Genomic DNA, 26,160 nt, shown 5'->3' on the forward strand with positions numbered 1-26,160 from the left:
ATCATCATCAACATCATCATTTCATTGTTTATATCCCTCCCATCTGGCTGGGTTTTCCCAGGCACTGTAGGCAGCTTACAGCACATAAAAACTTGTAAAACATTAGACATTAAAATTTTCCCAATACAGGGTTGCCTTCAGATGTCTTCTAAAAGTCAGATAGTTGCTTATTTCCTTGACATCTGATGGGAGGGCGCCACCACCGAGAAGGCCCTCTGCCTGGTGTCCTGTAACCTCACTTCTTACAGGGAGAGAATCGCCAGAAGGCCCTCAGCGCTGGCCCTCAGTGTCCAGGCTGAACGATGGGGGTGGAGACGCTCCTTCAGGTATACTGGGCTGAGGCCGTTTAGGGCTTTCAAGGTCAGCATCAACACTTTGAATGGGAAACTGAAAAGGGGAAACTGATTCTGAATGCCTATTTCTGGTACTTTTTAATGGCCATAAAATTAAACAAAAACCCAGTGAGTGGAGATGTCACACCTACTCCTTCCTTAGGGCCCTCAAAGCAGAAGGCCTTCGTTCACCTACCTAAGAGTAAGTTATGTTTAATTCAGTGGATATTAATCCTAAATTAACAGTCAACACGATTTTCTCACAGCGCCAGTTGCAGGAGAAATGCAAAGTGCATAGACACCCTGGACTCAGCTATACAGCTGCAAATTAAACATTTTAAGTATCTTGTAAAGTGCAATATACAAATGTGACGCTAGGGGGCGATAGTGGGACATGACAAATTCAACGTATTTTTCAAAATGGTTTTTTTAAAAAAAAGCATTTTCACAGTGTTTTTAATATGTGTGTAGATTCCACCACTTTGTACATTCCCTTCATAGACCTGACAAAGGCCTTTGACTTTCTCAGCTGCAAAGGATTCCTCACACTGCTCAACAAGATGGGAGGTCCCCCTGAGCTTCACAAGAGGGTAGCGTCCTTCCACAAAAACATGTGTAGCACTATCCAGTATGAAGGCTCATAAACAGGTGCCTTCCCTGTATGAGTGGCCATAGTGTCTGATGAGAACTGGAGCTTAACACCCACTAGAAGGCAACAGGTGAAGAAGGCTGATTGGTTCTGTTACAGTCATACCTTGGAAGTCAAACAGAAACCAAAGCATGGCTTCTGATTGGCTGCAGGAAGCTCCTGCAGCCAATCGGAAGCCGTGGAAGCCCTGTCAGACGTTTCCATTCCAAAGAATGTTCGCAAACCGGAAAACTCACTTCCTGGTTTGTGGTGTTCGGGAGCCGAAACGTCCAAGTACCAAGGTGTTCGGGATTCAAGGTACGGCTGTACATGCATACATTAACTATTTTCATAAATGTCTTCATAATGCATTCTGACAATGGTGTTGGACACAGTCTCACCTGATTCCTATCAACAGATATAGTGACCAAGTGTTTGCAACCTTTCAAACAATCTGTGGAGTTTGTATGCACAAAGAGATTGTTGTTGCTGTTTAGTGATTTAGCCGTGTCCGACTCTTTGTGACCCCCCTGGACCAGAGCACGCCAGGCACTCCTGTCTTCCATGGCCTCCCACAGTTTGGTCAAACTCATGTTAGTAGCTTCAAGAGCACTGTCCAACCATCTTGTCCTCTGTCATCCCCTTCTCCTTGTGCCCTCAATCTTTCCCAGCATCAGGGTCTTTCCCAGGAAGTCTTTTCTTCTCATGAGGTGGCCAAAGTATTGGAGCCTCAGCTTCAGGATCTGTCCTTCCAGTGAGCACTCAGGGCTGATTTCCTTAAGAATGGATAGGTTTGATCTTCTTGCATGGGAAAGAGATAATGGTTACCAGTGGGATGTCTTGCTCTTTTATGCTGAACTTTATGTAAATACAGGGGCAGATTCCTCTTTTTATCAGTCATTGCCTCTCCCAGACCCAGCCATCTCGGGAGACAAAACTGTTGTGTGGCCAGCAACCTTCCAGCCAACACCCACACCCAAGACAAGCAAGGAAGGGAACGATGCATTGGCTTCCATTTGTTTTCACTTTAGCAGCAATTAGAGGTGCTTTTTTGCCTTTCAAATACTAGAGTTCCATTCCCAGGGTTACATGAAGCAGATCTCTTAGAAACATTCTTTCTTTCCAGGTGTCCAAGCAAAGGTCCAGGTGGTGGAAACTGGAGGAGATGTCAAAAGACCTGGAGAGTCCCTCCGCCTCTCTGGCCAAATCTCTGGGTTCAACATCAGCGGCATCTGCATGGATTGGGTACGACAGGCTCCAGGGAAGGAACCGGAATGGATTGCAAGGGATTGTGGTGGAAGCTCAAAATCTTATGCTGACTCAGTGAGAGGGCGCTTCACCATCTCCAAGAATGACCCTTCAAACATGGTATATCTGCAAATGAACAGCCTGAAACCTGAGGATGCAACTGCGTATTACTGTCTGAAAGTAGACACAGTGAGAGGAAGTGAATCTGAAGCCTGACAAAAAAGCCCCCTTTGTGCATTGCAGCTCTCCAGATTGATTTAGCTGCCTTAGATTGAACGTGGAATGGTTTTCCGGTACAAATTCAGCAGATACGCTTTATACTAATTTTCAAATGTTTGCTGAAAACTTTCCTTTCACTCTAGGAATATGGAAACAGGTTGGGATATTTTTTCTGTTAGAGCTGCTGAACTGTTTCAAGTTTTATTTGGTTTTTTTATTGTATTTGTTATGAACAGGTTTGTTATTTTTTTTAATTGAGCTATACATAATTTTATAAACATACAAACAAAACATGTGAGATTGGTCCTGTGAATCACTGGGGCAGGAAGGGATCAGGGGAATATCGGATTCAATTTGTATTTAAGAGAGAAGCTACGTAATCTGCACTTTCTGAAATAATATGAGAACATCATTAAAAATATGCACTTAAAGTTCTTCAGCCAAGTAATATGTACATACATGCATACACTGGGGTAAAGTGTGCACAAAAATTCATATCCAGTGCTTTTTTTCTTAAAAAAAATAAAATAAAAAATGTTTAGGGGTACTCTCATTTTCCTACTCATATTGAAATACTGCCCCTCAATGAGGCCAAACTTAGATTCACAAAATGTTTAGGGGTATGCGTACCCCTCCGTCCCTCCAGAAAAAAGCACTGTGCATATTTTAGTGAAAGCAACATTAAAAATCCAATATGTTGGGGAATATTATTTTGGAAAAAAATGTGTGTATCAGGTACAATTGGATACAAGTGTGCATGTATTCAGGAAAAAATTGGCCCTTTGTAAACAGATGTGGAAATGCGGAGAAAAAACATGTTTAAAAAAAGACACACTTAAAGAAACCAGATTTGATAGATCATCCCACCATAACAGACTCTTTATATTCCACATTTTCCATGAGGGAGGAGAACTCATGCAAATACTTCCAGGAGGCTCTCTTCAAAAGGAAACCTGTCAGATGAAGGATGCTCAGTTTCTCCCTGGTGTAAAGGATCCTGTTTCCTGTTTAGCCAGGGCATCTCTTCACTAATGTGATGAAATTGTTGATCCCTTTCTTGTTTTTCTTAGCGGATGTCCCAAGATGTAAGAACACGTTTAATGGAATATCCAGAAATTGGAGTTTAATTATTAGAATGGTTACATGAAATGCTGCATTGATTGTAATGTTCTATGTTTTCAAGGGGCCTTCTCGGACATCCAGCTTGCATCATCTGGACCAGGCACAGTGAGACCAGGAGAGAATCTCAACCTGGTCTTTAAAGTAACAGGTTTCTCCATTGCTACATCTGGCTATGACTGGCATTGAATTCGGCAGCCTCCTGGGAAAGGTCTAGAATGGATTGCATGGGTTTACCCCCATGGTGGGAGCAAGGGATATGACCCTTCCTTTCAAAGCCGTGCAACCATTTCTTCAGAAACCTCCAAGAATGAGTTCTCCCTCCAGCTGAACTCATTGACAGCTGCAGACTCAGCTTTCTACTATTGTGCTCGAAAAGACACAGTGAGACATGGCAAATGGGGGCAGTATACGAAAAGGGGAAACTGATTTTGAGGGACTATTTCCCAGCAAGTGGAGAGGTCCTGACAATTTCATGTCCCGGGTTCCCAAAATGCAGAAAGCCTGTTCTCACATACCTAGGAGTAAATTCTGTTTAATTCAGTTGGTCTTAATTCTAATTAGATATACATAGCAGAGAACTGTTAGTGCTGACACGCTTAAAATTTTTAGTTATATTGGAGGAAAAACAACATTGGAAAGCTCAAGTTGGGTATAATGGGAAATATGAGATAAGGACTGTGTGGTATTCTCCACAAGATCACAATTGAGATTGTTCCAAAACCACTCTTAAAACAAGGGATAGTTCTTAGATCATCTTGGTTTCAGAATTGTGGGTGCCTGTCTGATTTTTATAACAGCTGTATTACTACTGCCGCCATCTACTGGGTGACGCTGTGGGTTAAAGCACAGAGCCTAGGACTTGCCGATCAGAAGGTCGGTGGTTCGAATCCCCGTGACAGGGTGAGCTCCCGTTGCTCGGTCCCAGCTCCTGCCAACCTAGCAGTTCGAAAGCACATCAAAGTGCAAGTCGGTAAATAGGTACCGCTCCGGTGGAAAGGTAAACGGCGTTTCTGTGCGCTGCTCTGGTTCACCAGAAGTGGCTTAGTCATGCTGGCCACATGACCCAGAAGCTGTACACTGGCTGCAACCCCAGAGTCGGTCACGACTGGGCCTAATGGTCAGGGGTCCCCTTTACCTTTTATTACTACTGCCACCAGGCTAAAAGCCTTGCTTTACTTTCCCCGGAGAGTTCTGGGAACTGTTGTTGTGCCACTGATCCCCCTCCCCGAATACTCATTGGCAGTGCAATTTTCCAGAAACAGAGGTGTCTGAACTCACCATGAATGTCTCTCTTGTTCTCTCATAATGGCAATGGCACCCACCTGAGAGGTGCCAGAACTGATTTCCGGCGAGATGCAGCTGGAAAAAAAAAAGTCCTGCCTATTGGCACCATTTCTCAGAAAACGCTCTAACATAAGCTACATTAAAGGGACGTGGGTTGCGCTGTGGTCTAAACCACAGAGCCTAGGGCTTACTGATCAGAAGGTCTGCTATTTGAATCCCCGCGATGGGGTGAGCTCCTGTTGTTCGGTCCCAGCTCCTGCCCACCTAGCAGTTCAAAAGCATGTCAAGTGCAAGTAGAGAAATAGGTACCACTCCGGCATGAAGGTAAATGGTGTTTCCATGTGCTGCTCTGGTTTGCCAGAAACAGCTTAGTCATGCTGGCCACATGACCCGGAAGCTGTCTGCAGACAAACACCGGCTCCCTCGGCCTATAGGGTGAGATGAGCGTGCAACCCCAGAGTCGTCCGTGACTGGCCCTTTAAGCTATATTCTGCTTAGCCAAAGGGAACCAGCAGAGCCACCCAGTACCTTTGGATTCTGTATTAAGCCAGAGATTTCTAAATATTATAAAATACTGAGTGAGTGGGAGGTGGGGAAGTCCTTGCAACACGGACTGTCTATAAAAGGATGGTGGTGCCATTTGGGCTTAGCCAAAACATGAGCAAAAGGAATGTGGCGATACTGCGGCAAAGGGCTCATCTTGCAGCAGAGCCATGTTGGATCTGTTGTTGTTTAGTCATGTCAAACTCTTCGTGCCAGGCACACCTGTCTTCCACTGCCTCCCGCAGTTAGTCATGTTGGATCTAGGATCTCCAAAGCCCCCATCAGTTGTAACCTTAGAAATAGAGGTGGGGGGAAGAAGCAGAAGAAAATTGGCTGGTCCTTACCATCAATGTTTGTGAACCAGTATCGGTGAAGGTCAAATCACCTGGTCCAGATAGTACAAGGATTTGTAACAGTGAATTGCTCTAGCAATGCTCAAGCTGCAGTCGTTTGCATTAGTTGCATCTCTTCATAAAACTTCCTCCCCTTGTCTTTCGCAAGAGGGCAGCAGAGTTGTAAATATGATTCTATTGCCTAGGAGGTGGATAACATGGTGGTTTTGTGGTTTCAGCCTAAGTGCTGATTATTTTCTCAGCCGTTTGGTTGAAACCTCTTCATGGAAGACTCTTTATCCTCTAAAGCCTTTCCCTCAAAAAGTTTCCAATGAAAGCTGAGGCAGTGTTATCCAGCATTCTAAAAGCCAGACTAGACTTTATAATTGCCATGTATTTTGAGCTTCTGTGGGGGGGGTCTGTCTCCCCCCCAAAAAATTCAATGTTTGGCTCCAAACAAGTTATCAAAGGGGGGCAGGTTCCTGAATCCCATGCCTGCTGATTACAATGGATAGAAATATACATAATGTTGGCTGAAAGGTAGATAGACTACACTAAGTTACTTACTAACTAAGAAAGTTACTAAGATGCCTTCTTAGGTTCCAAGAAAGAGAGAAAGGAAGGGACAGAATTTTATGGAGAGTTGGGACACCTTTTGAATATCAAAATATTTTGACAGAATTATTTACATTTTATTTATGCATATTTTACCTTTATATACCACCTTTTCCTCCAAATAGCTCAAGGTGGTCTACATGGGAAATGGCATGTTAGGCTGAGAGATGGTGACTGCCAAAAGTCCATTGAGCTTCATGACTTAGATATTTCAGGGAGAGCTGGAACACCTTTGTAGTATACAGTCAAACCACTGTTGTTGAACGTAATATGTTCCGGAAGCGAGTTTGGTTCCGAAATGTTCAACAACTGAATTGTGGATCCAATTGGTTGCAAGAGATTCCTGCACTCAGCGGAAACTGCATCGGACGTTTGGCTTCCGAAAAACATTCAAAAACTGGAGCGTTTACTTCTTGGTTTTTGGCATTCGGGAATTGAGGTTTGACTGTACAGTGGTACCTTGGTTTAGGAACATTCCTGTTTACGAACAATTCAGTTTACAAACCAGAAGTAGTTTGTGAACTTTACCTCAATCTATGAATGGAAGCCGAATGGGGGAAGGGCACTGGAGGCGGGAGGCCTCATTAGGGAATGTGTGCCTCGGTTTAAGAATGGATTTGGTTTAAGAACGGGCTTCAAGAGCAGATTAAGTTTGTAAATTGAGGTACCACTGTATTGGAATATCAAAATATCTGACAGAAATTTTTAAAAAAAATATTTCAAAAAGGCCTCCCTCCATTCCATGCTCAGAAATCAACTGGCAACTGAATAAACATGGGCCAAAGGACAGCACAGCATCTCCTACCACCTGTGAGGGGATGGGGCAAGCTCAAGGGGTGCAGGGAACCTCCAGTCTCCCAAACTCTGCTGCTGAGCCCTTTCCCACTACAGCTGCCTAACTCTGCCTACTTGTCGGGATAGCCCTTCTCAAGGAAGGATGTGAAAACTTAAATTGCTTCTACTGGCTATCCATAAGTTAAAGAGAGCAGATTCCATAATCATTTATTCCATGGCTGAGCAGCTATAATTTATTTACACTTTGATTTTCTCCCTGGCCCATATTTTGTGTTCATAATTCTCATCCTGGTTCTTATCCATAGATATGGTGACCAACTGTTTGCCACCTCCCAAATCTTAAGTGGAGTGTGTATGCATAAAGAGATAAGGGTTACTCAAGGGCTGCTTTGCCCCTTTATGCTGAGCTGTATGTAAATTTGAAGGCTGTTTCCACTTTATATCAGTGGTCTCATCTCACTGCACCAGCCACATCAGGACACACACCCTGTTTGTCGAACACATTTCCACTTAACCTCCCCCACCCACAGACAAGGAAAGAAATGATGCTTTGGTTTTCATTTGTGTTCACTTTAGCAGCCTTCAAAGGTATTTTTTCAAATACAGGGGAGAGTACCATTCACAGAGTTATATTAAGCAGAACTCATACAAACATTCTTTCTTTTCAGGTGTCCAAGCAGACATCCAGCTTGTTGAGTCTGGAGGAGATGTCAAAAGGCCCAGAGAGTCACTCCGCCTCTCCTGTCGAACCTCTGGGTTCACCCTCAGCAGCTACTGCATGGATTGGGTACGACAGGCTCCAGGGAAGGGACTGGAATGGATTGCAAGGGATTGTGATGGAAGTTCACAATATTATGCTGACGCAGTGAGAGGGCGCTTCACCATCTCCAAGGACAACTCTGCAAACATGGTATATCTGCAAATGAACAGCCTGAAACTTGAGGACACAGCTGTTTATTACTGTGCAAGAGACACAGTGAGAGGAAGTGAATCTGTAGCCTGATAAAAACCTCCCTTTGCCCATGGCAGCTCTCTAAATTGAGTTAACTGCACCAGACTGAATGAAGACATTAAGAGAAGGGAAACAAATGCTTTATTTGGAAATCCTGCCAAACATCTTAAAGAATAAAAAAGACTAAGATTGAGACCAAGAATTTGTCCAAAAGAAATCAGTACATGATGCTCAACCAATGTTCTCATGACTTAATGATTTTTCTGTTACAGACATCTTTGCTCCCTGCATATGATTACTGGTTTTATTATCTGTTCTACGTTGATGCAGAATACCGCCTCATATCCCCTCCTTTTTTGAGGTGAGCAGAACAGATTGGATTGGCATAGATAGTATTCCAACCCAGTTTCTGGATTGTGCCCTCTGTTTCTAATCCAATTGATGTAATAAGATCTAGTTAGAATTATCTTGTTCTTCTCCTTATTAGCTGCTCCCTACTGTTCAGCTCAGGCCTCAGCAGAATAATGTAACATTTGGGGGAAAAGATGCAGCCAAGTAAGCCAGCAGTGGAGGCCAAGATGGAGAAGATCTCCACAGCCACCATGTATTTCCCTTTGGTGCTCAAGTATGTTGGAACAAAGGACAACCAAACACTGCAGAACATCAACATGCTGAAGGTGATGAACTTGGCTTCATTGAATGTGTCCGGCAGCTTCCTTGCCAGGAAAGCCACAATGAAGCTGATGGTAGCCAGAAGTCCAAGGTAGCCCAAGACAAGATAAAACATGAGCACAGAGCCTTCATTGCATTCTGCTACAATTTCTTCTGGCAGCGAATGCATGTCCAAATCTGGAAATGGAGGAGATCTTGCCAGCCACGTGGCACAAATGGCAGCTTGAATGAGGAAGGAGGAAACCACAGTGGAGTTGGTCACCCTTTTTCCCACCCACTTCCTCATGTTGGAGCCTGGCTTGGTGGCCATGAAAGCCATAACCACAGTGATGGTTTTGGCTAAGACGCAAGAGACAGCCACTGAAAAGATGATTCCAAAAGAGGATTGTCGGAAAAGGCAGGACATCTTCTGAGGCTGCCCAATGAAAGGAAAAGAGCAGAGGAAGCAGAGCAGGAGGGAAAGGAGGAGAATGTAGGTGAGGTCCCGGTTGTTGGCTTTGACTATGGGGGTATCTTTGTGCTTAATAAAAATTCCAATAACCATAGCTGTAACTAAGACGAAAGAAAGAGTAACCAAGGTGAAACTGACCCCTAAAGGCTCCTCATAGGATAGAAAACTTATTAACTTGGGAATGCATTTCTCTTTTTCTTTGCCTGGATATTGTTTTTCTGGGCATTTGAAACAGTCATCCATATCTGAAAAAAAGAGGAGTTACCATTTTACTGAAAATGCATGTATCTATTGCAGCCAATGGCCACAACTGTCTTTCAGCTTGGGGCTAGCTCATATTGCTCAAATCAAAAAAACATACCCCCCCTCCCCCTCAGTGTGTGTGCCTTTTATCCAAAGATCCAAAGATATTCTGCTCTGGTCAGACCTCACCTGGAGTACTGTGTCCAGTTCTGGGCACCACAGTTCAAGAAGGACACTGACAAACTGGAACGTGTCCAGAGGAGGGCAACCAAAATGGTCAAAGGCCTGGAAACTATGCCTTATGAGGAACGGCTAAGGGAGCTGGGCATGTTTAGCCTGGAGAAGAGGAGGTTAAGGGGTGATATGATAGCCATGTTCAAATATATAAAAGGATGTCATATAGAGGAGGGAGAAAGGTTGTTTTCTGCTGCTCCAGAGAAGCGGACACGGAGCAATGGATCCAAACTACAAGAAAGAAGATTCCACCTAAACATTAGGAAGAACTTCCTGACAGTAAGAGCTGTTCGACAGTGGAATTTGCTGCCAAGGAGTGTGGTGGAGTCTCTTTCTTTGGAGGTCTTTAAGCAGAGGCTTGACAACCATATGTCAGGAGTGCTCTGATGGTGTTTCCGGCTTGGCAGGGGGTTGGACTCGATGGCCCTTGTGGTCTCTTCCAACTCTATGATTCTATGATTCTATGATTCTATGATTCTATGATTCTATGATTCTATGATTCTATGATTCTATGATTCTATGATTCTATGATCCCAGGGAGGTATAAAACATTAAGAATACCACATGGGCATATAAATGAAATATAATATTATTTCCAGTGTGCATCACTTTACAATCGAATCACCCTCCATTTTTCTTAGCTCTGTCCTAGAAAGGGCTCCTTCTTCTTACCCCCCCCCCTGATCGCTTAAACCTCCCATTTCTTGTCCCTTCCCCAGACTGCTCCACAGTGCCCCACCACCAGGATCCAGGGTCTAAGTCTTCTTCCTCTTCTTCTATGCCTTCCATGGGGGGCTCTTGGGCAGGTGGTGCCCACTGCTCTTCCTTGCCCACCCAGTCCCTGACATACAAGGTCAAAATGAAACCCCAACGCCTAATCTGGCTTCTGCATTTTGGACCAATTGAAGTTTTCACTTTAACACTCAAAGCTGGAATACATTGTGCATCATGTCACTTACCCTCTTGATCTGAAATCTTCCCTTCCGGGCATGGACTACAATCGAAGCAACAGAATTTTTCCCCTTCCTTCGCTTTTTTCTGATTGCCAGCATGACAAGAATGAGTACACACAGAAAGGGGAAGCACCTATCCATAGAAAAAGAATGAGGGGGAGCAGAAATGATAATTTAAAAACCAGCTAACTGTAAATTGAAATACAATGATTTGACATTGAAGAACAAAGAGCACAGTGCAGGCAACCATCTGCCAGTCTTTCACTGAGCATGCCAAACAGTATTGTTACAAAAGTCGGGTGCCATCTCCTGTCTCTGCTGAGCAGTGGCAAGAGCCCATGGGGTCTTAAGCACTCACCCAGGGTCTGTGTTCCTTTGGAGAACTGAAGATATGGCAGAAACTGCCATGGCTTTAAGAAATATGGCTTATTCACTTATTCACACCTCCACTCTGCATGCAGGGAGTCCACATCTTACAGCATGGTCATTTCGAGAGGGACTTGCACCCCACAGCAGTGCAGCTTTGAAATCCAAGGCATCTCAGCAGCAAGACTTGCACCCAGCCTCCCCCAAACATGGATCTCCGCTCTTCTTCCTCTTCATCTTCCCAGATATCCTTGCTTGAAAACTCCCATTCCTGTCCCCACATCATCTTGGTAACATCTCACTCTCCAGGTCAAAGGATTCCTTTCTAATGACCCGTTAACACCTTTTGTCACATCAACAGGTTTGCTCTTACTTTCATCCACACCCCAATTAAACAAAATTCTAGCATTTCTTCATTCCTATGGTTTAAGGGGGTCCCCCATTTAAATTAAAACAATATGTGTGCATTCAATATGTGTGCATTGCTTGACTGATGAGAAGTTGAAGACCAGATAAAAAGGATGACTATTTCTACTCAGTGCGTCATAGAAATGTGATGGCCAACTGGTGATGTATAGTCCAGGTTTGGACCATGAAGAAATGATAACTGGCCAAAATTTATTAAGGCCTAAACAATATTTAGCATTCTACAGTAAACATACAACTGCTTTCAATTGATGGGAAGAACAGGGATATTCAGCACCTCAAACGGACATTTTGTTGTTGTTTTTTTAATCTGACATTAACAGTGCCTAATTACCATCGGCACAATAAATTGTTTTGTAAGGTAAATTTCTGACCCTCAGATAATCTGCCCTAATAATGAAATAGCCCATGAGAATGCCCTGGAACCCACACCTGGTTAAACCGCCTATGCCATACGATCCTATCATCACTGATGAGGAATTTGTGTCCTTCTTTGGGATCGACCCTTCCAACCTTCACTTGAACAAAAGAGTTGTTGGGGAACATGACCATGTTCATGATGTCAAATCCAGCTCCCATTTCCCTCTTGTCATTAAAAGTTACCAGTTCTCCAGCTGAGTTGTTAAATGAAATGTCTTGAAGAAATGGGTGGAGCTAGTTAACAGAGAAAAAGTTTAAAAAGTATATACTAATAATAATAATAATAATAATAATAATAATAATAATAATAATATAATTTAGTGTAGACTGTCCAATTTTTTTTGATGAAGATGCAATAAATTTGCAGGTGTAGAGTACTGAAAATGTATAGATTCTCTTTCTCCTATCTCTCACTCTGCCCCATCAAATATCTAAGTGGAAAACAGAAACCACAGACTTGGTTGACACAGTCAATGAGTACTACCTACTGTTATTTGTACTCTTCAGTATTTAACTGTGACATCCTTTCTATGATATCCGTAAGCTGAAAAGAAAAACAACTTTACAATTTGTCGTAAAACAAAAGTGATGCAGCAAAGAAAACAGGAGACATCAGCAAAGAACAGCATCAAAACAATCAGAGCTAAACTAAAACCATTTTGGCTTTGAGTCCTGGAAGACCTGCTGCTTTGTCTTTGAGGACCTTTTCTCATCTAGCCTTGTATGGCAGCACCCTAATTGACTCCAGCTACAAAAGCAGACCTCCAACATTTCTCCAATGAAAATAGGGACATCCTAAGGAAAAGCTGGACATTCTGGGATCAAATCAGAAACCGGGACGGCTTCTGTAAATGTGGGACTGTGCCTGTAAAAGGTGTGGCGGCTGAAGATGCCTGAGACCATCTTGGCTGTCTCTTAGTGTTTCTTCTTCTTTGGCGATCACTCTTTGCTGAGTAAAATTGACTTCCATAAAGACGGTTTTAACAATGAGTCCGTAAGTAAAGTAGAGGCCTATTCTAGATCCACATGCCCTACCACAGTGGGGATATTGGTTTCTGGATGGGAGTTGATCACGATGTGGATTTGCCAAGCGTGCCTTCCTCTTAGCACGTTTCTCCCTTTCGTCCAGAGTTTGAGCATCTTCAAAGCCCATGAAACCTTTGGTAATGGCTGTTCTCCAATTGGAGCACTCACAGGCCAGTTTTTCCCAGTTGTTGGTGTTTATACTACATATTTTAAAGAATTGCCTTGAGAGAGTCTTCAAACCTCTTTTGTTGACCACCAGCATTTCGCTTTCCATTTTTAAGTTCAGAATAGAGTAGTTTTCATAGGGCAGTGCCTGAGTGCAGTGCTAGGTCATTGAGCCTGAGCTTCCACAACTGCTGCCTAACATGAACCACCATTGTAAAGATTGGCAGCAACAGCAACATACATGTTCTATGCTTATGCTAATATGTTTTTCTTTTATTAGCTTTGCTGCTTTCAGTGTGCACTCTGCACTTGACCTCCTTTGTACTGTTTTCTTCTGAAATCTTTAAAGTATTATTCTACCTTCCTGTTAATGTGATGCTTTTAATGTATATTTTATATTTGACTTTTTCCAATAACCTTTCGTTCTGGATTGCTTTATTTTATGTTTGAATGTTTGGTAGAGACAAAAATTTTCATGCCTGCAGGCCAGGAGATTTGATAGATATAGATAGATGATAGATAGATAGATAGATGATAGATGATAGATAGATAGATAGATAGATGATAGATAGATAGATAGATAGATAGATGATTGATGATAGATAGATAGATAGATGATAGATAGATGATAGATAGATGATAGATGATAGATAGATGATAGATGATAGATGATAGATGATAGATGATAGATAGATAGATGATAGATAGATAGATAGATAGATAGATGATAAATAGATGATAGATAGATGATAGATAGATATATAGATAGATGATAGATAGATAGATATATAGATAGATGATAGATAGATGATATAGATAGATAGATGATAGATAGATGATAGATAGATAGATAGATAGATAGATAGACAGACAGATAGAGATAGATAGATGATAGATGATAGATGATAGATGATAGATGATAGATGATAGATAGATGATAGATAGATGATAGATGATAGATGATAGATGATAGATAGATAGATAGATGATAGATAGATAGATGATATAGATAGATAGATGATAGATAGAGATAGATAGATAGATAGATAGATAGATAGATAGATGATAGATAGATAGATAGATAGATAGATAGATAGATAGATAGATAGATGATAGATGATAGATGATAGATAGATAGATAGATGATAGATAGATACAGTGGTGCCTCGCAAGACGAAATTAATTTGTTCCGCAAGTCTCTTCGTCTTGCGGTTTTTTCGTCTTGTGATGCACGGTTTCCCATAGGAATGCATTGAAAATCAATTAATGCGTTCCTAGGGAAACCGCCTTCGGACCAGGTCCGGGGACAGTCTGCCCCCGGACCTCTTCTGAAGGCTGGGGGGGGGGGACAAGGGCTTTTCTTCCCACCCCCAGCATTTTAAAAAACCCTGGGACAGCGGAGGACTTCTCCGCTGTCCGGGGCGATCTTAAAATGCTGGCGGGCGGCATTTTAAAATCGCCCCGGACAGCGGAGGACTTCTCCGCTGTCCGGGGCGATTTAAAAGCCCCTGGGAAGGCAGGCAGGGGGGACAAAGACTTTCGCCCCCTGCCCGCCTTCAGAAGGTGTTCCCGCCCCCCGCCCCACTTCGGAACAGCTTTCCGAAGTGGGGCGGCTGGGGCAGGTGTCCCCACCCCCCCTCCCCACTTCGGAACAGCTTTCCGAAGTGGGGCGGCGGGGGCAGGTGTCCCCGCCCCCCCGCCCCACTTCGGAACAGCTTTCCGAAGTGGGGCGGCGGGGGCAGGTGTCCCCGCCCCCCCTCCCCACTTCGGAACAGCTTTCCGAAGTGGGGCGGCGGGGGCTGGTGTCCCCGCCCCCCCTCCCCACTTCGGAACAGCTTTCCGAAGTGGGGCGGCGGGGGCAGGTGTCCCCGCCCCCCCTCCCCACTTCGGAACAGCTTTCCGAAGTGGGGCGGCTGGGGCAGGTGTCCCCACCCCCCCTCCCCACTTCGGAACAGCTTTCCGAAGTGGGGCGGCTGGGGCTGGTGTCCCCGCCCCCCCTCCCCACTTCGGAACAGCTTTCCGAAGTGGGGCGGCGGGGGCTGGTGTCCCCGCCCCGCCTCCCCACTTCGGAACAGCTTTCCGAAGTGGGGCGGCGGGGGCTGGTGTCCCCGCCCCACCTCCCCACTTCGGAACAGCTTTCCGAAGTGGGGCGGCGGGGGCAGGTGTCCCCGCCCCCCCTCCCCACTTCGGAACAGCTTTCCGAAGTGGGGCGGCGGGGGCAGGTGTCCCCGCCCCCCCTCCCCACTTCGGAACAGCTTTCCGAAGTGGGGCGGCTGGGGCAGGTGTCCCCGCCCCCCCTCCCCACTTCGGAACAGCTTTCCGAAGTGGGGCGGCTGGGGCAGGTGTCCCCGCCTCCCCGCCCCACTTCGGAACAGCTTTCCGAAGTGGGGCGGCTGGGGCAGGTGTCCCCACCCCCTCTCCCCACTTCGGAACAGCTTTCCGAAGTGGGGCGGCTGGGGCAGGTGTCCCCACCCCCCCTTCGGAACAGCGTTTTAAAATGCTGGATGTCGGCAGCGTTTTAAAATGCTGGATGTCGGGACACGGGGAGATTTTAAAATGCTGGGGTTCGGCAGCTAACGCTTCGCTCCCGACCCCCAGCATTTTAAAACCTTTCCGGGACACGGGGAGATTTTAAAATGCTGGGGGTCGGCAGCGCTTCGCTCCCGACCCCCAGCATTTTAAAATCTCCCCGGAACAGGGGGAGATTTTAAAATGCTGGGGGTCGGCAGCTAACGCTTCGCTCCCGACCCCCAGCATTTTAAAACCTTCCCGGGACACGGGGAGATTTTAAAATGCTGGGGGTCGGCAGCGCTTCGCTCCCGACCCCCAGCATTTTAAAATCTCCCCGGGACAGGGGGAGATTTTAAAATGCTGGGGGTCGGCAGCTAACGCTTCGCTTCCGACCCCCAGCATTTTAAAATCTCCTCGGGACAGAGACTTCTCTGCTGTCCCTTGGAGATTTTAAAATGCTGGGGGTCGGCAGCGAACGCTTCGCTCCCGCCCGCCAGCATTTTAAGATCGCCCGGGGCAGGCGGGGGGGGGGGAAGGCAGGCGGGGGGGAGCAAAGACTTTTGCCCCCCGCCGGCCTTCAGAAGAGGTCCTCTTCTGAAGGCCGGCTGTGGGCGAAAGTCTTTGCTCCCGACCGCCAGCATTTCCCTATGGGCTTTCGTCTTGCGATGCAAGCCCATAGGGAAATTCGTCTTGCGAAGCGCCTCCAAAACAGAAAACCCTTTCGTCTTGCGGGTTTTCTGTCTTGCGAGGCATTCGTCTTGCGGGGTACCACTGTATATGAAAAGTATAAAAATATAAAAAATAAAGCAAATTCCATAATGGAGACATTACCTGCCAAGGTTGGAGATCTTGAAGTTTAATTCTCTTACCCCTCATCTTTTCTCTCTTATTGAATCTAGATGAGTGCAAGGCATGCAAAGCATAAGCCACAGAATAGACAGCATTGTAGATACCATAGCTGTGGCCAGTCATGCGCATTTCAAAAACAGCCCCTGGAAGACCCTCCAACTTCTCCTCTCCAGTACATGTTCTATCAACTTTTGCTGCTGCTTCAGGATTTGGAAATGAACAGTTGAATGCTTGCTCCCAGAAGTCCTTGAGGAAACCATTTCCTTGTGACCAATGAAGCCTTACATTCTGAAGATATGTCTGGAACCCTAAAGGTTCTTCAGAGTGAATTGCAAAGGAAATTGCGCCTTCAAATATTTCAAAATCCCAACCCCTTATGAGACCAGTTACGGAAAAATCAATCTGGGCTGTCATGATCCACACCTTTCCAACTGAAGTGTTTTCCTTATATTCAGGAGCAACTACAACAATTAAAGTGATCAGCCACATTACAGTCATTGTTTCACCATATATAATAAATGTTCTCGCTTTCATATCCATGAAAGGCTTGTAAATATTTTGGGCCTGATCATTAAGATCTTCAAACCCGTGGAAATTGCCTTGGTTTGGGATTCTTTCTGAAAAAGCTATGCATATTCTATTTTGAGAAAGCAATGGCTCCAGGATCTGCAAGAAATGGTCTCCGCTTTCATCATCCACAGCAAGAAGCCCAATCCAGGTCCATCTGAAATGCTGCAGTAACCAGATGATCCCTGTATATTGGTGGGTCTCATTTGCAACCATGCTATAAAAGGAGCGGGCCTGTGTTGTGACACTTTGCTCTGGAGCAAATGAACCATATGTGAGCTAAAAGGGAATGCACAGCTACTTTAGAGATGTTTTAAGCCAAACCATTCTGTGAGCTCCTTTTTTATGGAATCAAGATTTGGGGAAGTAAAATACCAATCTATATTTCCAGCTCTGGTTGAAATGTGTTTGTTCAATCCTCTGCTTCAAATTTGGGAGTATGATGCCTGGGAAACACAGATGGAAAATTAATCTGCCAGACACTCCCAGGGAATTTCCTGCTCATTTATAGTATCTATATTGAAAAATGCAGTGCAGGGGGGCACTCAGAAAAGGCCTATGGGGGGGGTATGAGTGGAAGAATGCCATCTTCCACATACTGTGTCCCCCAACTGTATGAAGCCAGTTTTATTTGGTTTTTCAAACATTATAATTTTATTTTCTAAACAGTCATATTTCTCCATCTGTGTCAGCTGCACAATCTCTCCACGAATATCAATAAAATATGGAGTTGCATGCTTGATTTTGTGAAGGACCCAGTTCATTGTGCAAGGATCTTACCTGTGGGATCTTGTAGAGACTTAAGATGTCAGCCATATGAAAGGAGATATCAGAGGCAAGGCCCCCAATAATGGCTATTAGGTTTTTCTGCGTGCCACATGCATAGTTGGGGAGAAATGTATGTGATTTGAAGAGCAGGTCCAGAATGGTACGATAGGTCATCCTCTCAATGTAGTAACTGTCATAGATGTGGAATCCAAGTGTGGCATTGGGCAAGACCCTGGGATTCTCATTTATCGTTTTTATAGCAAACACCAAGGCCAGGACATGCTGATAGAACTTTGTCACCATTCTGCAAAGAAAATCATAAGTTGTTTCACAACTAAATTCTACGGTGAGTGTGAAATATTTTATCATAGAACTACCATAAATGCAATGAGCTTTGACCATCATTATATTAAGGAAGAAAAACTATCACAGTGGCTGCAAACAAGGGAAGGAGATGGAGAAAGCAGTAAATTGCAAATCCATTTCAATTTGACATGTGTTCCATCGAGTTTCTCTCTAAATTTATATTTTTACTTTGTATGTTCCACTCTGGTAAAATTTATGTTAGTATAAGCTAACAGCCTGCATAGTTCTTAACAACTGTCTCTTACCATGCTGAGTTGATTTCCCAGTTAGAAGATTAAACCAAAAGCACTCTGCTAAGCAACTGGAGAACATACTATAATACCCACTTCTTTTTAACAGCATTGCTTGTTTTGAAAACTTTTCTTTATTCTCATTTTATCCACATCTAACACTGTTTCAAACCTAAGCATTCCTTAATTTGCTTTTTCTAAAAAATCTCATTATACATGTTTGCCTTTTCATCAGTGTTCACAGTGACCACCTTTTGAACATTTTTAGCTTCCTACTAATTTCTCCCATCTCATTGTATTTCACAAACTCACAGAATTGTACTTGGAAGGGGCACCAAGGGACATCTACTCCAACCCCCTGCAATGCAGGAATCTCAACTAAAGACGCCCTAACAGATGGCCACCCAACATTGGGTTGAAAACCTCTAATGAAGGAGAGTCCACCATAGCCTTCATTTTATTTAAACATTCACAGTTTATCATCTCAGGCATCTGTTTGGCTGTTATGGATACAGGATACTGGATACTGGAGTATCTGCTTTAGTTGTGTAACTGCTCTAGTTGTGATCAGGAACATGATCTCCACAAGTTCTTATGATGGGAGCCAGCCATAAACAAGAACACCATTCATGCTCTTTCAGAATTTTAATTCCTGTACTAAAATTCATAGGTTTCCAAGCTCACAAGACACCAGGAGGCAGGGAGGGGTCTCTTACATTGGAACATCAAAGCCTTGTTCCTCAGAAGGGTGAACCTGGAAGGACACTTTGTAGGAAAGAAAAAGGATCTGAGACGTAATCCCACCAATGATGAGACCTTCGGGTTGATACCACTCATGAGGCACTGGGAGGGCATCACTTCTAGGACATGTAATGGTATTTGCCTTGCACACCATGTGTGATAACAAAAGTAGCAACACCACCACCAATGCAGCCATCTCTCCAGATAGTCATCAGCTTCCTTATAACTGGCATCAATTTAAGTCAAACAAGTGGCATTACAAAATGGCCAACTCCACCAATAAGCTTCATAAATATATGAATTTTCTTTAACATGTCAGTTAACAAGCCTTGAGGGGAACAGCTCTGCACTGATTTGATCGGATGATTAGCACAAATTCAAGGTATATAACCACATTCAGATTGGGTGGGGGAAACTGTTTGAAGGTGTCATGGAGAATCAATTATTTGAGGTAATTGCAGGAGTAATTACTTGTGCAAAGTCTGTTCTCTCTATGGCACCAGTAAACATGTTTTTCCACTCTTTTACTCCCTCATGGGAAAACAGATAGAAGATGGGTTCACAATGATCTCAATGAAAAATAACAGGAGAGCTAAGACATAGGAACAAACGAGAGGGAACCTTTAGCTTATGAAACATGAGTTCTCTATTTCCCCAGTACCCCTTTTTTCAGGCTGCAGCTGGCAGCTATACCTCAGGCCTATTTTTGCTTTCCCTTCAGTATAACATAAGGAATTTATTGATCATATTGTTATGTGCACTCAAATTTCACATAAGAGATTTCATGTGCCAGCACCTATGTTTGGTTTGGCTACCTTACAATGAAAGTCAGCAGAGGCTGGGGGATTGATGTGATATATCATTTTGTATTTACAAGTATATACAGGATGAGCATTAAATGGAAGGGCTCTTGCTACCTCATTAGGTTTCTCATTAGGTTTTAGTCCTAAGCCTCCACCATAGCTTTGAATCCAGCACAGATAACAATTCAAGCCTTCCTGATTCTTCCCAGCCCAGTCCGAGGTAGTTTGGACACTCTTTCACTTTTAGGGTCAAATTTCCAAACAAAAGCTCCATGGGTTTGAGGTGGTCTTCCAAAAAGCTTAGGGGGTGATTCCCCCCATTTCATGAAATATGGCAACGCTAGAATGTGGTGTATGTGGGACTTCCCTTGGGATTGGTCCAGAAGCTGCAGCTGATGCAGAATACTGTGACAAGGTGGTTTAGAGAAGCACGTTGATGCACACATATTCCATATGTGCTAAGGTAACTGTGTTAAAGAAAAAGTTTAATAAGCATAAAATGCAATGTTTGTATGCATTGCATTTAAAATGCTATGTTGAGAAGTTTGCATTAGGCAAGCTTTCGGGGTCAGATTTATTGTTTACTCATTGTTTATTGTTTAAAATTCAAATGGCCCCCCTCCATTCCATGCTCAGAAATCAACCAGATTGGCAACTGAATAAACATGGGCCAAAGGACAGCACAGCATCTCCTACCACCTGTGAGGGGATGGGGTGAGCTCAAGGGGTGCAGGGAACCTCCAGTCTCCCAAACTCTGCTGCTGAGCCCTTTCCCACTACAGCTGCCTAACTCTGCCTACTTGTAGGGATAGCCCTTCTCAAGGAAGCATGTGAAAACTTAAATTGCTTCTACTGGCTATCCATAAGTTAAAGGGAGCAGATTCCATAATCATTTGTTCCATGGCTGAGCAGCTATAATTTATTTAAATTTAGATTTTATTGCTGACCCTTGCTTTGGGTCCATAATTCTCATCCCGGTTCTTATCCATAGATATGGTGACCAGCTGTTTGCCACCTTCCAAATCTTAAGTGGAGTGTGTTTGCATGAAGAGATAATGGTTACTCAAGGGCTGTTTTGCCCCTTTATGCTGAGCTGTATGTAAATTTGAAGGCTGTTTCCACTTTATATCAGTGGTCTCATCTCCCTGCACCAGCCACATCAGGACACACACCCTGTTTGCCGAACACATTTCCACTTAACCTCCCCCACCCACAAACAAGGAAAGAAATGATGCTTTGGTTTCCATTTGTGTTCACTTTAGCAGCCTTCAAAGGTATTTTTTCAAATACAGGGGAGAGTACCATTCACAGAGTTATATTAAGCAGAACTCTTACAAACATTCCTTCTTTTCAGGTGTCCAAGCAGACATCCAGCTTGTTGAGTCTGGAGGAGATGTCAAAAGGCCCGGAGAGTCTCTCCGCCTCTCCTGTCGAACCTCTGGGTTCACCCTCAGCAGCTACTGCATGGATTGGGTACGACAGGCTCCAGGGAAGGGACTAGAATGGATTGCAAGGGATTGTGGTGGAAGTTCACAATATTATGCTGACGCAGTGAGAGGGCGCTTCACCATCTCCAAGGACGACTCTGAAAACATGGTATATCTGCAAATGAACAGCCTGAAACTTGAGGACACAGCTGTTTATTACTGTGCAAGAGACACAGTGAGAGGAAGTGAATCTGTAGCCTGATAAAAACCTCCCTTTGCCCATGGCAGCTCTCTAAATTGAGTTAACTGCACCAGACTGAGTGAAGATATTAAGAGAATGGAAACAAATGCTTTATTTGGAAATCCTGCCAAACATCTTTAAGAATAAAAAAGACTAAGATTAAGACCAAGAATTTGTCCAAAAGAAATTAGTACATGATGCTCAACCAAAGTTCTCATGACTTAATGATTTTTCTATTACAGACACCCTTGCTCCCCACCAAACTTGCATTGCCCTTCTAACCCCCATGATCAATCCCCTCCCCAGGTAGAGAGTTCCAGAGGTGTGGTGTCACCACAGAAAAGGCCCTCTTTCCTATGCCTATCAATCGTCTCTCTTTCTCTCTTACACACACGTATATATTTCCCTTTCCACTATTTTGTCTACCTATAAGCCCCCTATCCCCAGACAGTACCTAATAATATCCAGCAACCACAGGGGATCACAATGGACAAGCAACAATGTGCCATTTGTGTATGGAGCAGATAATCCATAATGGTCTACAGGTTGGAGCAGTGAGAGGGGTGAGGAAAGCAATGATATTGGCATAGTACAAACACACTGACAGAACCCATCTGGTGCTAACACTAGTGTGCACTGCACTGACCTTATCACTGCCTTGTCTTTCCCAATAAGGTGCAGTGACAGGAGATCAGGCAAGCACTGCTGTCCCACTCTGCTGACCCTACTGCAGATATCTCATCATCAACAACAGCAGCAGCAGCATTTACTGCATTAGACCACTGCAGAAAATTAACTCAAGAAAACTGCTCAAACCACACATGATCATTGGAGAATTAAGCACAAAGAAGATTTTATGGCATTAACTTTTGACCCCAATTTCCTGTGTCAGTTTCTCGGTTTGGGGGGCTGCACGAAACACAAGGCTCACGGCACAAAATAGCACTAAACTAGCACTGAACTTTGGCATCAGTTTGGGGGGTAGGATCCAGAATGTCAGGTCCACATATTAATGAAGCTTACTATAATTCATGATGTGCGATGATCACCATCTCAACAGCTACCTGTCCCTTTGGTGGGTAACTTAATTTCACCCTGAATTCTGTTGTCTACCAGTAAATGACAGAACATTAGAAAAGCAAAACAGGAATTTCAAATACAGGAATTCCATTATATGATCTCATCATCTGATGATGTAGCTACAATGGAGCATTGTTCTAAATTATAAAAGTTAAATACATAAAAGTACTTGGAGGGGGGGGGAGAAGTTACAGTGGGACCTTGGTTTGCAACTGCTTTGGATTACAACTGTTTTGGATTATAACCATGTAAAACCCAGAAGTGTGTGTCCCTTTTTTAGGAATACAACCCTTTTTATTATTATTACAAGTAATTTTTTGGGGGGAGGCCCCATTGGTGAAAGCGCGCCTTGGGTTACAAACTATTTCGGTTTACAACCGGACCTCCACAATGGATTATGTTTGTAAACCAAGGTACCACTGCATAAAATGACTGGTTTTATTATCTGTTCTACGTTGATGCACAATACCGCCTCATATCCCCTCCTTTTTTGAGGTGAGCAGAATAGATTGGATTGGCATAGATAGTATTCCAACCCAGTTTCTGGACTGTGCCCTCTGTTTCTAATCCAAGTGATATAATAATCTAGTTAGAGTTATCTGGTTCTTCTCTTTATTAGCTGCTCCCTACTGTTCAGCTCAGGCCTCAGCAGAATAATGTAACATTTGGGGGAAAAGATGCAGCCAAGTAAGCCAGCAGTGGAGGCCAAGATGGAAAATATCTCCACAGCCACCATGTATTTCCCTTTGGTGCTCAAGTATGTTGGAACAAAGGACAACCAAACACTGCAGAACATCAACATGCTGAAGGTGATGAACTTGGCTTCATTGAATGTGTCTGGCAGCTTCCTTGCCAGGAAAGCCACAATGAAGCTGATGGTAGCCAGAAGTCCAAGGTAGCCCAAGACAAGATAAAACATGAGGACAGAGCCTTCATTGCATTCTGCTACAATTTCTTCTGGCAACGAATCCATGTCCAAATCTGGAAATGGAGGAGACCTTGCGAGCCACGTGGCACAAATGGCAGCTTGAATGAGGAAGGAGGAAACCACAGTGGAGTTGGTCACCCTTTTTCCCACCAACTTCCTCATGTTGGAGCCAGGCTTGGTAGCCATGAAAGCCATAACCACAGTGATGGTTTTGGCCAAGACGCAAGAGACAGCCACTGAAAAGATGATTCCAAAAGAGGATTGTCGGAAAAGGCAGGACATCTTCTGAGGCTGCCCAATGAAAGGAAAAGAGCAGAGGAAGCAGAGCAGGAGGGAAAGAAGGAGAATGTAGGTGAGGTTCCGGTTGTTGGCTTTGACTATGGGGGTATCTTTGTACTTAATAAAAATTCTAATCACCATAGCTGTAATTAAGGAGAAAGAAAGAGTAACCAAAGTTAAACTGATCCCTAAAGGCTCTTCATAGGACAGAAAACTTATTGACTTGGGAATGCATTTATCTTTTTCCTTTCCAGGATATTGTTTTTCTGGGCATTTGAAACAGTCATCCATATCTGGGGGAAAAAGAGGAGTTACCGTTTTACTGAAAAGGCATGTATCAATTGGAGCCAATAGTCACAACTGTCTTTTAGTTTGGAACTAGCTCATATTACTCAAAGCATAAAAATCATACTGTATGTGCGTGTGCGTGTGTGTGTGTGTGCGCGTGTGCGCCTTTTACCCAAAGATCCCAGGGAGGTATAAAACATTAAGAATACCACATGGGCATATAAATGAAATGTAATATTTTTTCCATTGTGCATCACTTTACACTCGAATCAACCTCCATTTTTGTTAGCTCTGTCCTGGAAGGGGCTCCTTCTTTTTACCCCCCTTGATTGCTTAAACCTCCCATTTCTAGGATCTCCCAGCTTGTCCCTTCCCTAGACTGCTCCCCAGTGCCCCACCACCAGGATCCAGGGTCTAAGTCTTCTTCCTCTTCTTCTATGCCTTCCATGGGCGGCTCTTGGGCAGGTGGTGCTCACTGCTCTTCCTTGCCCACCCAGTCCCTGACATACAAGGTCAAAATGAAACCCCAGCGCCTAATCTGGCTTCTGCATTTTGGACCAATTGAAGTTTTCACTTTAACACTCAAAGCTGGAATACATTGTGCATCATGTCACTTACCCTCTTGATCTGAAATCTTCCCTTCCGGGCATGGACCACAATCGAAGCAACAGAATTTTTCCCCTTCCTTCGCTTTTTTCTGATTGCCAGCATGACAAGAATGAGTACACACAGAAAGGGGAAGCACCTATCCATATTATATGAATGAAGGGAAGCAGAAATGATTATTTAAAAACCAGCTAACTGTAAATTGAAATACAATGATTTGACATTGAAGAACAAAGAGCACAGTGCAGGCAACCATCTGCCAGTCTTTCACTGAGCATACCAAACAGTATTGTTACAAAAGTCGGGTGCCTTCTCCTGTCTCTGCTGATCAGTGGAAAGAGCCCATGGGGTCCTAAGCACTCACCCAGGGTCTGTGTTCCTTTGGAGAACTGAAGATATGGCAGAAACTGCCATGGCTTTAAGAAATATGGTTTATTCACCTATTCACACCTTCAGTCTGTATGCAGGGAGTCCAAATCTTACAGCATGGTCATTTTCCGAGGGACTTGTACGCCACAGCAGTGCAGCTTTGAAGTACAAGGCATCTCTGCAGCAAGAACTGTAACCAGCTTTCCCCAGACATGGATCTCAGCTCTTCTCCTTGCTTCATCTGCCAAGCTACCCTTCCTTGAAAACTGTCTCCTCAAACAAACACCGCATCACCTTGGTAACATCTGACTCCCCAGGCCAAAGGATTCATTTCTAATGACCTGTCAACACCTTTTGTCATGCTAAGTGGTTGGCTCTTCACTAAGCCAGCCCAAGGATTCCCTGCCTGGCACAGTTCTGCAGCTTGTACTTTCATCCATATCCCAATTAAACAAAATTCTAGCATTTCTTCAATCATAGGGTTTGGGGGGGGGGGTTCCCCACTTAAATTAAAACAGTATGTGTGCAGTCAATTGCTTGACTGATGAGAAGTGGAAGACCAGATAAAAAGGATGACTATTTCTACTCAGTGCGTCATAGAAACGTGATGGCCAACTGGCAATGTATAGTCCAGGTTTGAACCATGAAGTAATGATAACTGGCCAAAATTGATTAAGGCCTAGACAATATTTAGCACTCTACAGTAAACATACAACTGCTTTCAATTGATGGGAAAAGCAGAGATATTCAGCACCTCAAATGGACATTGTGATTTTTTAAAAAAATCTGGCATAAATAGTGCCTAATTGCCCATGGCAATTTGCTCTGTAAGGTAGGTTTCTGACCCTCAGATCTTCTGCCCTGATAATGATATAGCCCAAGAGAATGCCCTGGAATTCACACCTGGTTAAACCGCCTATGCCATACAATCCTATCATCACTGATGAGGAATTTCTGTCCTTCTTTGGAATCCACCCTTCCAACCTTCACTTGAACAAAAGAGGTGTTGGGGAACATGACCATGTTCATGATGTCAAATCCAGCTCCCATTTCCCTCTTGTCATTAAAAGTTACCAGTTCT

The 26,160-nt window shown here is 44.0% G+C and overlaps 2 protein-coding genes and 1 long non-coding RNA gene across 3 annotated transcripts in view; 2 read left to right on the forward strand and 1 right to left on the reverse strand.

Annotated features, from left to right (window-relative positions):
• The first annotated feature begins 1,888 nt into the window (after positions 1–1,888).
• The window catches only part of LOC308571994 (uncharacterized protein), a 282,420-nt gene continuing 258,148 nt past the window's right edge, over positions 1,889–26,160 (forward strand). Inside the window, exons 1-2 of the mRNA XM_081167696.1 lie at positions 1,889–2,003; positions 2,087–2,388. Coding sequence (XP_081023822.1) covers positions 1,961–2,003; positions 2,087–2,388 — 345 coding nt within the window. The 5' untranslated portion in view covers positions 1,889–1,960. The remainder of the gene's footprint in view (positions 2,004–2,086; positions 2,389–26,160) is intronic.
• On the reverse strand, positions 8,497–19,212 carry LOC308570786 (vomeronasal type-2 receptor 26-like; the record flags this gene model as incomplete). The annotated part of the gene is made up of 6 exons (XM_081165704.1): positions 8,497–9,438; positions 10,630–10,756; positions 11,872–12,069; positions 16,369–17,232; positions 17,734–18,025; positions 19,034–19,212. 6 exons carry the CDS (start codon positions 19,210–19,212, stop codon positions 8,534–8,536), a joined length of 2,565 nt encoding a protein of 854 aa, XP_081021830.1. The 3' UTR covers positions 8,497–8,533.
• Positions 20,984–21,515, forward strand: LOC308572305. Its single transcript, XR_014001693.1, has 2 exons — positions 20,984–21,135; positions 21,216–21,515. It is a non-coding gene; the product is annotated as an uncharacterized lncRNA (long non-coding RNA).

Source organism: Podarcis bocagei (genome assembly GCF_964188305.1).
Source record: "Podarcis bocagei genome assembly, chromosome: 13".
Lineage (NCBI taxonomy): Eukaryota > Metazoa > Chordata > Lepidosauria > Squamata > Lacertidae > Podarcis > Podarcis bocagei.